General features: G+C 42.0%; 1 protein-coding gene across 5 annotated transcripts in view; it reads right to left on the minus strand.

The window, feature by feature from the left end:
* ryr1b (ryanodine receptor 1b (skeletal)) overlaps positions 1-10561 on the minus strand; it is an 85714-nt gene extending 75153 nt beyond the window's left edge. For 4 of the 5 annotated variants that reach the window (XM_039826092.1, XM_039826066.1, XM_039826082.1 and 1 more), the window contains exon 1: positions 8111-8470. In XM_039826092.1, coding sequence (XP_039682026.1) covers positions 8111-8158 — 48 coding nt within the window. In that variant the 5' untranslated portion in view covers positions 8159-8470. Of the gene's footprint in view, positions 1-8110; positions 8471-10441 lie in introns of those variants that run through there. The other variant, XM_039826058.1, reaches the window with a different exon arrangement.
* Positions 10562-12433: the final 1872 nt, after the last annotated feature.

Below are 12433 nucleotides of genomic sequence, written 5' to 3' on the forward strand. Positions count from 1 at the left end.
AGCACAGTTAAACTAGTTGATAACTCATGATGGGCAAAAAGCTAAAGTCAAATCAACCAATCACCGCCCCCAAAAAAAGCAAATTGCATTTGAGTTACTAAAATGGTAAAGTCTCTTAAAGATTAGTGGGTTATACATTTCAGTAAAAATACATAACTGACAACAGAATTAGGGTTAAAATCTTAAGAATGGCTTTAACCGCAAACAATCCAAAGTGTTTCGAAAGGGTTGCTAAGAAATACCTACAAAATAGCATGAATATGTTTCCATATTTTATGATTTTCACTCACAACTAAGCTACCGGGTACTCTAAGCTTAAACAGTAATAATTCACAAATCAGATTCTAAGAAACGCTGAAGTTGAATTTCATTGACACATATTGTTTTGACAGCCCACACACACACACACACACACACACACACACACACACACACACACACACACACACAACACACACACACAGACACACCATTCCCCTCCGGCTCAGAGTTAACTGCTACAAACTACCACACATCAAACAGTGAACAGCCTCTGCCCTTTAATAGACGGTAAGTCTGGCAGACAGCTACAATTCAAAAGAAAAACACGGCTATAAATAAATTATTTTAGCTGGCCTTTTTCCAAAAATCCCTTCCTCTAAAAAAAAAATAGTCTATTTGCCTTAAGAGTAAGCAAAGTACTTTCCTAAACAGCAGGCCTGTTTAAAACAGATGTGTAATCCAAAAATTGAACATAGAGAGTTAAAAGGCAGATAGAGACTGATTGTGCAAGGCAAGTAACATACCTTAATATGAAAATACATCTTAATAGCCTGAGAAAATAGGAAACTGAAATATGAAATACATTCAAGAAACCAACCAACCACCAACCAAAACATTAAACTACAAATATCCTTGAACTTCCCTTGAAGTTGACAAAGCACACAAAGGTAGTCTTCATAGTTTCAGCTCAGCCATCGCTCAAACTTAGGCTATCTAGTTAATAGGACCATATTTTCCGATTTCTACTGGGCCCCAAACCAAATGACTGCACTGTGCAAAACATCTTTTCTGGCAAAACTCTGTTTGCACACACATTCTGGAAGATCGGGCATCTGGGAAGCTTTTGAAATGATGAAGTAAACATTGGGTGTCTGGACTCGTTTAGCTACAGAACACTTAATGCTGCACTTGCTTCCACAGTAAAAAAAAAAAGGCTTTCAAAAATAAATAAATAAAACATAGCAGTAGGTTTGCTTTTACTACAAATCACATCGACTTGAAATTACTGCCATCCATTTTGATGGTATGTTTGTCAAAGTAACATTATAGTGAGGGTAAAGCTGTGCAGTACCAGCCAATGATAACGTATCAGTGACTCAAAAATGTAATTATATTTATAGTATGGTTTTATTTGTGTGTGGTTAAAATAGTTTGGAAGAAGGTGAACAGATGAAGAAGAAGTTTAGCACCAAATTTAATAGTTAACTGATTTATTTTTTATATTTTAAACTATTCAATGACTACAACCCGCACATGGACGTCTTTGAAGCTAATCATTGAGCCTCTGCATGCGCGCACGCGCAAACACACACGCACACACACACACGTTTGCATAATAGTTGTGTCACTTTACTTCTGCCGGATTTCCCCCCCCCCTCTCTGTTTCTGTCCCCTGCCTGAGAGAGCAAACCACCTGTTTATTGTGTAAACTGCTGTGACCAAAGCAAGCAGACTAACAGGTGCTCTCTCTCTCTGTGTGTGTGTGTGTGTGTGTGTGTGTGTGTGTGTGTGTGCTTGCCCTGCTGTAGACGTGTTCATCTCCTGGGCTCAGCACTTCCAAAGCCCTGTTTCGCTCGCACCCCCCTCACCCCCGTCCCTGCTGCTGTAGCTTATGATGTACACGCTGTGTGCGTTTTGTAAAAGAGAGATAGGAGACCAAGACAGTGCAATTGTGGAGAGTCTCAGGACAAATAAAAATCATTGTGACCAAATAAAATATGTATCATAGTTTTCGGTTTCCTCAGTCAACATCATCTCAAAAACAGAATTAGAAATCGGCATCTCAAAGAGAGAGAGACAGTGGTGATGGGGTTAACATTTTGCAGAATTTAGTGAGGATACCCTGTAGGGGCAGTGCCGTAGAGGGCAATGTTTGTACAACCTGCTTTCGGACTATGTTTTTATTTTGTTACCTTTGGGTGATGTCAGGCAGGTGATTGTGAGGCTGCAGTAGATTGCAGTTGAAGATGCAAATGAGCTTGCAGGCAGGTGCTTGCAGAGCGGTATGCCGGTAAGCAGGCAGACAAGCGACATGGCAACAAAGAAACTACAATCATACGACTGTGGAAAAGGAGCAGGTATTTGTGCTTCAGGCTGATGAGGAAATGAGGTGCAGGTGGGGAGATGTGCAGGGAAGTTCAGGTGAGGGGAATAAGTTGATTGGAGGGCAGATGGGAGTGGCAGGATCTGGAATATTAGGCCCGTTCGAAATGAGCCAGGTCTGCGCAGAATCGATCACCGGCAATCGCCGCCCAATGCGTGCCGGTTAGATTTGTGTCCGACTTGATCCCGACTTGCTCTGACGTCATGCACACGTGGGCAACGGTAATCTCACGAGATCAAGGCGGCCGCAGTTTTTAGAGCCAGGCGCCGCAGTTGCTCTCCACCGACTGCAAGAGCCAGGCGGACCCAGGGCATGCTGGGAAATGCCGGCCTCTCAGCTGATCTAACAGCTGATTGGTTCAGAATCGACTCAACATGATGACGTTTTAAATCAACTTTTTATTGATTTTGAATTGGAGGGATTTTAACTGCGATTTGTCTGATTTAAAAGCTTATTCTGTACGGAACACATGTATTTATGTTTAAAAGTCAGAGAGACTGAATCTGTTCAGATTATGGATCATCTACAGTGTGTTGTTAATTAAAATCAGCAACACATCGCATGTAGAGCATTGTGAGAGCTACTCTGTCATAATAAAAACAACTGGAGACGGTGTACAAGCTGATATATGGGTCTGATAACATTTTATTAAATCGGAATCGGACCACAGTGTTTCTGTCACTTCCTGTTCAGCCTGAAGGCTGCTGGAAACGGCTGGGAAACTGTCCGACTTGAGAGCGGATTTTTGTCACTGCTCTCGTCTACTTTAATTGACAGGACAGCTAGGTGAGAAAGGGGAGAGAGAGGGGGAAGACATGCAGGAAATCGTCACAGGTCAGACTTGAACCCTGTACCTCTGCGTCGAGGCATAAACCTCTAAGTATATGTGCGCCTGCTATACCCACTGAGCCAACCCGGCCACGAATCTGGGCAAAATTTTGTAAAAGAATTGAAAGATGTCTAGGTTGTTTGCACATTGGTTGTATTGGTTGACATCTAAGACTTTCACATTTCAAAAAACTCTAGCCTGGTTTTAACATCTGGTCACCTTTCAATCTGCAAATCACCAAATCAGTGCTTCCTGCAGACATAAGTGCCTGCACAGTTGTGACAAAAGTAACTATGGCGTCTGCAGACCTGCATTTGTCACAATTGACAGTCACAACAATGAACAAGATCTCTGTTCACTTGACACGCAGAGACACACACCCATACCCACATCTACACACGTACACACACACACCACGTCTCCCGAAGGATGCTGGCAAGTAGGACACTGACTCCTCTGGTTTGTCCCTCCAGAGTGTGTGCACTTATAGTGGCACACTATAAAAAGAAACTGCTGTTGTAGACTGGAACTTGAATACCCGTTCAAACCATGGTTCAAACTCTATCGCCTGTGTGACTCACACCGCAAAATCACGAAACAGTAACGGCATCGAAACAGTGACGCAGCTTTAACCTTGACCAGCAGAGAAACGGCACCATTGTATGAACTCTAGGTTGCCTGATGTAGACTCTTATGTGTTCATAGCACAGTGAGATATTTCGGGAGCCTGTGGCTGTTGTTACTGTATAGGCTTTTTCTAAAAGAGAAAATGTGCTGGCTATTGCAAGCTAAGCCAATCTCTTGACAGCAAATGCGTGGGCTCAAGTGCTTGCAGGGAGTTTTTCTTTAGGGACGAGGTTGAATACCAGACACCCGTAGTTTAGTCTCGCATTGCCAGACCTTCCACCACAGCGCTGCGCAGGAGGGTCTGGCTAGTCCACACAGCATTCCGGGATGGGAGAGAAACGTGCTCTGGTTTATTGGCGTTTCTTTAAACCGATCACAATCGTCTTGGGTGACGCTAAAACCCGCACATAATGACGGTGCCTCTGCAAAATAGCCTCAGGAAGGAACTTGTTTTGGTGGAACACGTGTACGTCCAGAAGTTGTTTTATTCGTGCAACAGAAAACTCAGATTGGACAGATAGTCTAGCTAGCTGTCTGGATTTACCCTGCAGAGATCTGAGGAACAGTTAACCATAGTCCTCAGAAATCGACAGGAGTTTAGAACGCCAACACAAAGAAAGCGGAAGGTGACGGACATCCAGCCTGAAAAGAGGGACATCCAGCGGAATTTCCGGCGGCACTTCAACCAATCCCGGAAGTTGAACGTCGGCGATATAGACTACCTGTAGTTCAACATCTACTTAAGTAATCTGCTACTGTACAGCAGGTGGCATGGCTCAGCCCCACCAGCTAGTGTGTAGACTGTACAACTATTCAAGCCACACTCAGCGTTGTATGAGTCACAAGCCTGGGCCATAATAGCATAACACAATAAAACCCAGAATAGAATAGATCAGCACTGCTGAGTAATCTCAGTGTGGCCTTTTGTGGTGTGAAAATGATCACAAGATATGTGCTGAAGAAGTAGCCTATATGCATAACATGTTTCCCAATATGTAATACTGTACAGGATTAAGCATTTAAAGGATCTAGTCTCCTCTTCTTTTCTTCTCTTACTATTTAACAACAACAAAAAACCATGGGGGAAAAAAACCCACTAAATGCAGTAAGACTACACTGCCTTACTCCCAAAATCACACCCCAACAGCTTTTCATCTTATTCGGAGGATTCCCAGCAGTGATGAAAAACAAGTTGAGTAACTGAGAAAAAGGCTAAAAATGAAGGCACTGACAGGATTACACTGCTATCATTTTTTCAGCTTCTTCCTTAAATAGACAATATGTTTCTCAGACTGCAGGAACACCTACATGCTCACAATAACTATATATATAATAATAAAATAACAGGGGAATAACCTACTGAAGAGTTTGTGTGTGTGTTCTATCATTACACTCAAGAGCCTGTTGATGGACTGGAGGGATCTTTGATGTTTTAAAACTGTGGGGAAATCTGTCTTATTATTGATTGCTTAGCTCATAAGCATGGCAAGTTATACCTTGTACATGCCAATTACTATACAAAAGAACAGATTATAAAGAGCAGCTGGCAGTGAGGTAAACTAGAGTACATCACTATGGAATCATTGCTCTTCTTTACAACACCAATATATGTTTACCTAACCTCAAAAACACCCAAGATGGTGTTTCTGATTTTAAAACCCCATGCTGAGTCTTGGCACACAGGCTGTGAACCTCCACGGCAGTTTATGTAACTGTAAAAAGATTATATCAGGTGAATATATATGACTACGGTCAGCTGCCCCAGCCGGTCCAGGTGAGGTAAGAACTCCTCTCCCTCCCACTCCACTTTGATCACACCTCCCACCTCCAATATAACCCAGGGAAAAACCCCAGCAGAGAGGAACAGCTGACTCACACAACGCCTCCCATCACTGGTCGCTAATTAAAAGGCTGATAACACAGACCATTTGATGGCCGCTTTTTCTCACAGCACCACAAGCACTTACATTTTTAGCCATGTTCCCCGGTGGGGATTGAGCCCCTGACCCCGACAGTGTTAGTGTCAAAGATAAACCCATTGAAGTATACGTGGCATTAATAATTCACATAGAGCTGCATTGTTTTTCCTTTTGAAGTGATGGTGTCTAATGGTTTCATCCTAACCGAGCCTCTTGAACCAAAGGACAAACCCACTGAAGGCATTCATAGTATCTGACCTCTAAGTCACACAATTCATTTCCCAGTTTCGGAAGAGAAGAAAAATAAAAACACGGTTTATCGTTTTGTAACCGGAGCAACAGCTGTGTTGCTCTGTAATGCCGTCTTCTGGATTTCGTGACCTCGACAGATATCCGCTCCATGAATATAATTTGCTTGTGGTCTTTCTGCATGCCGCTGTCTGGGCTCTTTTGTACTTGAACTATTATTTCACAGCTAATTTGATTCAAGTGGCAGTGAGGTGGACTTAGCAGAGCCGGCAGCAGTAAAGTGGAGCCCCACTTTGACAGAAATACATTTCACTGTGGGGGGGTTTGTTGATGCTCTACTTCTCAAAGAGAAACTAAGTGAGCTGAGTCTCATGTTTAAGAATGTTTCTTACATAATCCTTGATAGAAACAAAGCCTGGCAATTCATAGTCAGTATTATTACTTATTGGCTTTCACTGTATCTTGTTATTGTTAAAAACATCAATAAAATGTATTGTCTAAATAAATGATCCCAAGCAAAGTGTCATGAAAAAACACACTTTCTGTTTTATATAGTCGGAAGAGTTTTGTCTTAATGAATAACAATAGTCAAATTGTCTTTATTATTGTATTATTATTAATATACTGATATTTTTGTGATATTCAGTTCTTCCAGAAAGAGTTTTTTTGTGATTGTTGCGGGCAAAAATCCTTGATTATGTGGCACGTTTTCTTAAAAAATGCGATGGAATATGCAGGATATTTATGCAATTATATGCGACGAAATTGCAAAAACTGCAGTTTGATGAAAAAGAGAAAAAAAGTGATTCCCCCAACACCCTGCTTTTCGATGATGTTCAAATCATGTAATTACGTCACTTCATAACGTTCCCATGGTAACAGGGGAAAATGGCTGATCTTGTGTGACGTAAACCCAACATTTTTCAACTTTCTGCTAAGATATATGTGACTTTTTTGCAACGAAAATGCGGGGATTATGAAATCATGCAAGCCCCGCATATTTTGCGCGGAAATCGGCAATTTATGCGGCCAAAGTGCAGCATATTTGAAAAAATGCGGACTTTGGCTGATTATGCATTGAATTATGCGATCGCATAATCGCGTTTTTCTGGAGGGACTGGATACTGACTTCAAACATATTGTCGAATTCTAGATGATGCTCTGGCAGTAACCTAACCTATGATCTTCCAGGGCCATTTGACAGGGAAAATACCAAAGAGCCACCCACAGAGTGGGAGGGGTCATCAGACAGGCGATTATTGATGTCAATAATAACATTGTTTGGTATATTATAGGTTTGGGTGCACAGAAACAATCTATCTAGCTCTAGCCTTGAAAACCCATTTCCCCAACTCAGCTGTTTCAGGTCATTTGTCAGGGTCCTCCCCCATCGAGTTTGACACTGTGAAGTGGATATCTCTACACTGTGAGTGTTGGCTTCTCCAAGGAAGACGTGCAGCCTTTGGCCAGCTGTCCCCTGCAGGCTCTGGCTAGCTTGTTGCTCTGCCTCTTCACCCCACACTGACAGGCTCTACTTTCCTCAAGACAAAAATAGATACCGATGCTAACAGATGCACCAGCCCCTGTCTATCTATCTTGGCTCACACACACACATATATGCACACACACACTGTTACCCACCTATTCTTAAGCCCAGAATATTCTGGACGTAATAGAAAAGAGATTTTGAGCAGTGCATTCTGAAAAGATCAAAATAGGATCACGTAATGTAGGTTAGATTTCTGCGCTCACACGAGACTAAAGAAATCAATTACCGTGTTTAAAGAGAGCAACTAATAAGCGGGTCATGGCACATTCGGGGCAATGCAAAAATAGTCAACTATATACAGAAGCGAGCCTTGGCTCAGAGAACTGCAACTACAGATTTGACTTAAAATACTCAAATGCCTGAACAGCAAAAGTGATACAAGGGAAGAAGCTGTGAAAGCAGAGGACACTAAAAGTCTAGATTTAGAAGAGGTGAATCATGTAGAGTTGAATTGTTTTTTCAGTAAAAAAAAAAAATTTCCTTCCTCACTGCTCTCATAACTCCTCATATCCTCCAACTCCTCTCCAGCAGCCAGTGCAGGTTTCCCAAAAAGGAAAGTAAGCAAGACTCACCGTTCGCAGGAACTGAATCTCCTCCTCTCCCTCTGCCCCTTCTGCCATCCTTTGCCGAGGGTTATTCGCAGCTCCTCGGGAGAAAACAGAAAATCCTTCTGTTCAGGAATTGGATTTTTTATCTCCTTTGCTACGTCCCACCCTCTCGCTCCCCACGTTGCACCTCTCTCCTTCCCTTCTTGTTGCTGTATCCCTCTCTCTCTCTCTCTCTCTGTCTCTCTCTCTCTCTCTCTCACACACACACACACACACACACACACTCAATGTATCTCGCTCTCAGTGCTACTGTGTGTGGGTGTGCTGAATGGACAACATGAGCCCTGTGGCTCTCACGGTGTTGTGAGCGAGAGTGACGGGAGGCGAGGCTCTCCCCGGCTCCTCTCTCCTCTCGCCTTGCATCCCCCAACAGCAGTTGAGGGGGGGGGGTGGGGGGCACCTTGTTACACATTTACACGGCTCCCATCCCACTGTAGAAGTGGGCCACTCCTTCACACAGGCTGACCCCCTCCAACACACACACACACACAGCTCCTTCCACATGCCTGAGGCTATAAAAGGAAAGGGGGGTGAGGACTAGCTTTTGGGGAGTGTGCAGTAAGAACAGACGCAAGCACACACACACACACACACACACACAAATAGAAAAGTGTACAAATTCCTGGAAACTTGGTTTCAAATAATTAACAATATTTGTAGCATTATATACAAAAATCAAAGCTAAAGTTAGAGACAAAAACATCCTTATCCTTAATAAATCTGATAATCTGCTTGATCACCCTTTGGTGTGGTTACATCAGATGTGTGTTTGTGTATATGACTCCATCACTTTACTATAATATGATACATGTCTAATATCTCATGTTTTAAGAGCCCTGAGTTGAGTCTTCAGCTTGTTTATGTTGTATGAACAGCAGTTTAAAAACCCAGAGGAAATAATTTAACAACGATATAATGCAGAGAAAAGCTGCAGAACTTTACATTTGAAACAGGAACCAGTGAATGTTTGATATTTCTGATTAATATGGGACCTAAGGTCAATTTAAAAAAAGTTAAAATGGCTGTCCATTAATTTTCTGTTGATCATAAGCAATTAAATGAATAATAATGTCAGCTTAGTTTGCAGTTATCATTCGTTGTGTTTCATCACCTACAGTTTGGCACATTCAGTGCAGTGGATACTACTGATGCTTTTTTATACAGTCCAATCAATAACAGGATGAGATGCTCTGACATTATAGCAGGCTTTTAATTAGCTCTGTGCTCTTTCACACTTTTCCATAATATTTCACATTTTTATGCTTCAGTGTTAAAGTAGCAAAGGTCTTACCTGCACTAAGAACAGTAATTAACATTTTATTTTTAACACCGTCGTCAATTAACTGTACAGTAGCAATATCGCTGTCAACAGCCCCCAGACATTTCTGTGCTGCTTCTGTAGTCAGGCAAGAAAAATCTTTGCAGTAATTTAAAAAGGGATGAGCGTGTCCTGTGTCTTAATGACTGGGCATGATTCCAAAAAGGTCATTAAGTTGAGACATTTCATGATAAGGAAATTGTGATGTAATAATGTCAGCAGTGCGATTCTTCCTTCCTTGTTTTCTTTCTTTTTTTGGAGGTGGTTGGGGGCTATGAACAGTGATTAATCAGCAGAAAATTGATAACAGATTAAGTCATTTATTAAGCAAAAATGCTACAAAAAACATTTGCTAGTAACAGTTTTTCAAATGTAAGGATTTGCTGCTCTTCACTGTTATATATCATTGTTTATTCAATATATTTGGGTACTGGACTGTTAGTTGGACATAACAAGCAATTTGAATAGTCACCCTGGGCATAGAAAATTATGATGGCCGTTTTTAGTATTTTCTCTTATTATAGAGACCAAACATCCAATTTAATTCAACTGAATATTAAAAGGTGTTCATCCAGCTTTTCTGTCAGTCTCCATACAGCATTAATAAAAAACCCTAAGTCTTATTTTAGCTCTAAAACGATTAATTACACCTTTACATAAAATTGCAAATATGATAAGATAATGTGCCAGAAATAATCTTTGCAGACTACAAAGGTAAAGAAAAAATGCTATCTTCTCACAATATCAACAGGACAGCCTGGACAGCCTGCATCCCTGGAGGAAATAGTGGATTTGCATGAGTGTCAGTGGCACACCCCTCACCAGGCAGCAGGGATGCACCATGCAGAAAAGCTGGAAGTCTGAGTGGGGGAAAAGCGCATGACACAGAAACGGTGACCATCCTCTAGGCAGTGTACACACACACACACACACACACACACACACACACACACACACACACACACACACATCCTTACCTCCTCAATCTCCATCTGGCATCCTTCAGCATGCTCTCATCCTCGCCCATCTCCCGCTGCAACAGCAGCTGGCAGCGGATAAAGATGTTTCGGGACGCCGCTCGCCGGGATACAACTCCGTCCAGCGAGTAAAACGGGAGAGGAGAGGAGGCGGAGGAGGCGATACGCCACTGAAGCAGAACTAACATGAATTCTGGGAGTATGAGTCCTAATTCAGAGGGAACCTGCTGTTTTTTTTGTTTTTTTTTTGCCAACTCACGAATCCGCCTCTGTTTACGTGCAGTTGAGGCTGCGCGGCTGAGGGCGGCGACATTGTACTGAGAATTGAACTCAAACCTCTGTACAATGAGCTCCAATTCTGACACCAAAATGATCAAATAGCAATAGGTTTAAAAAAAAAAAAAAAGAGTCACGGTAGCACCCCGACCAAACAAAGGTAGCTAGCGTTAAGTCTTGGCTGATGGCCTATGCAGCTTATTGTGCTGCTGCCTTGAAATGGAATCAAAACAAACAAAAGGAACTAAATGACCCGTAAGGTAACACTAACGTGGGCTAACTGTTAGTTAGGCTACATTACTTTGCTAACAACAATATACTTATTTTTTTCCCAGTGGCCTATGCTAACAATAAGGCAACGTTAAAGAACGTATCACATGACAAAACAAGTGAAATTCTTTAAATGTTATATATTAAAGTAGGCTTATTAAACTGACAACTCTACAGTGCTGTACACGTAATTTAACAGCCAACCGCGTGAGTTACCGTTTTTTACTTTTCTCTGCCGTCAATTTACGTCAGTATAATTTAAAAGACTTCCGTTTTTACCACAAATAGCAAAATAAAAGCCTTATAACAAAAAGCACTTAATTCACAAACTTAACACGTTAATCACTACACTAATTGCATATGGGCGGTCTGTTAAACTTGCAGCTAAACTGTCATTATGATGTTGAATTGTAATAAAGCATGTGTCAAATTTCTTAATTTTTACCAGCTGAGTTGATTGCAACTCTTCCTGTTTTACAGAACTATTACCTAAGGTTACAGTAAGATTGCCACATTGCCAGGAAATAGCATTGAATGTTTTTTTTTTCTTCTGTGACATTTCTATGTTCCCTCTTTAAGTCCTTCAATGATCTCATTTCTAATGCAAATCCAAATGCATTTTTAGGTGTTTTGGACTTGGCGTGCATTGACTGCAAGATTCCTTCTCAGTGTATCTTTCCCTGCTTTTGAATGCCATATCGCCCACTCTCTCTGCCAGCCAGTCAGCTTCCTGCAGCTAAGAAGCCACCTCTGCCGACTTGGGGACATTAATGTCCCCTGTTTGGTCTCCCCTTCCTCTTGGTGTGTCAAAACAAGGATGCCTTTGAGTCTCCCTGTCCAGCTGCACAGCCACATTCATAAGCACAAACACTACCTCCCTGTGTAATCACTTGCTGCCCTGAGAAATGACAGAGGGAGTTAAAAAAAAAAAATAAGAAAGGTCAAAAATCAGGGTGATAGACGTGATTTGGGGGGCACTGGAGAGCCTGGGTGAGCAAATCTAAGAGGGAGACGCGTGTCAGGATTCAACAATGTTATTAGACATCTAATGATTTCTTTTCAGGAACTGATTCTTTTGCCAAGTTCAGGCAATGTCCCAGAAAACTGCATCAAAAAGTGACATTGAGGTGTGGCCTATTTTTTCTGTGTTGATGCTGTGTTGATGAAGCCTGAAAAAAAGAACCACAGATGTCGCTTCCTGGAGTACACTGATGGTGCTCAGATGATTGCTCATCACTATCTCTCTCTTACTCTCCTCCTCCTTCCTCTATGGGTACTGCATTTGTGTTCACTATTCTCTCTGTCTGTCCGTCTCTCTCTCTCTCTCTCTCTCTCTCTCTCTCTCTCTCTCTCTCTCCTCTCCCCTCCCCCTTGGACACACATACACACACACACACACACACACACACACATGCACGCACAGAAACTGATGTGAGTTCCCCTATC

The sequence above is a fragment of the Perca fluviatilis genome, chromosome 2 (assembly GCF_010015445.1).
Source record: "Perca fluviatilis chromosome 2, GENO_Pfluv_1.0, whole genome shotgun sequence".
NCBI lineage: Eukaryota > Metazoa > Chordata > Actinopteri > Perciformes > Percidae > Perca > Perca fluviatilis.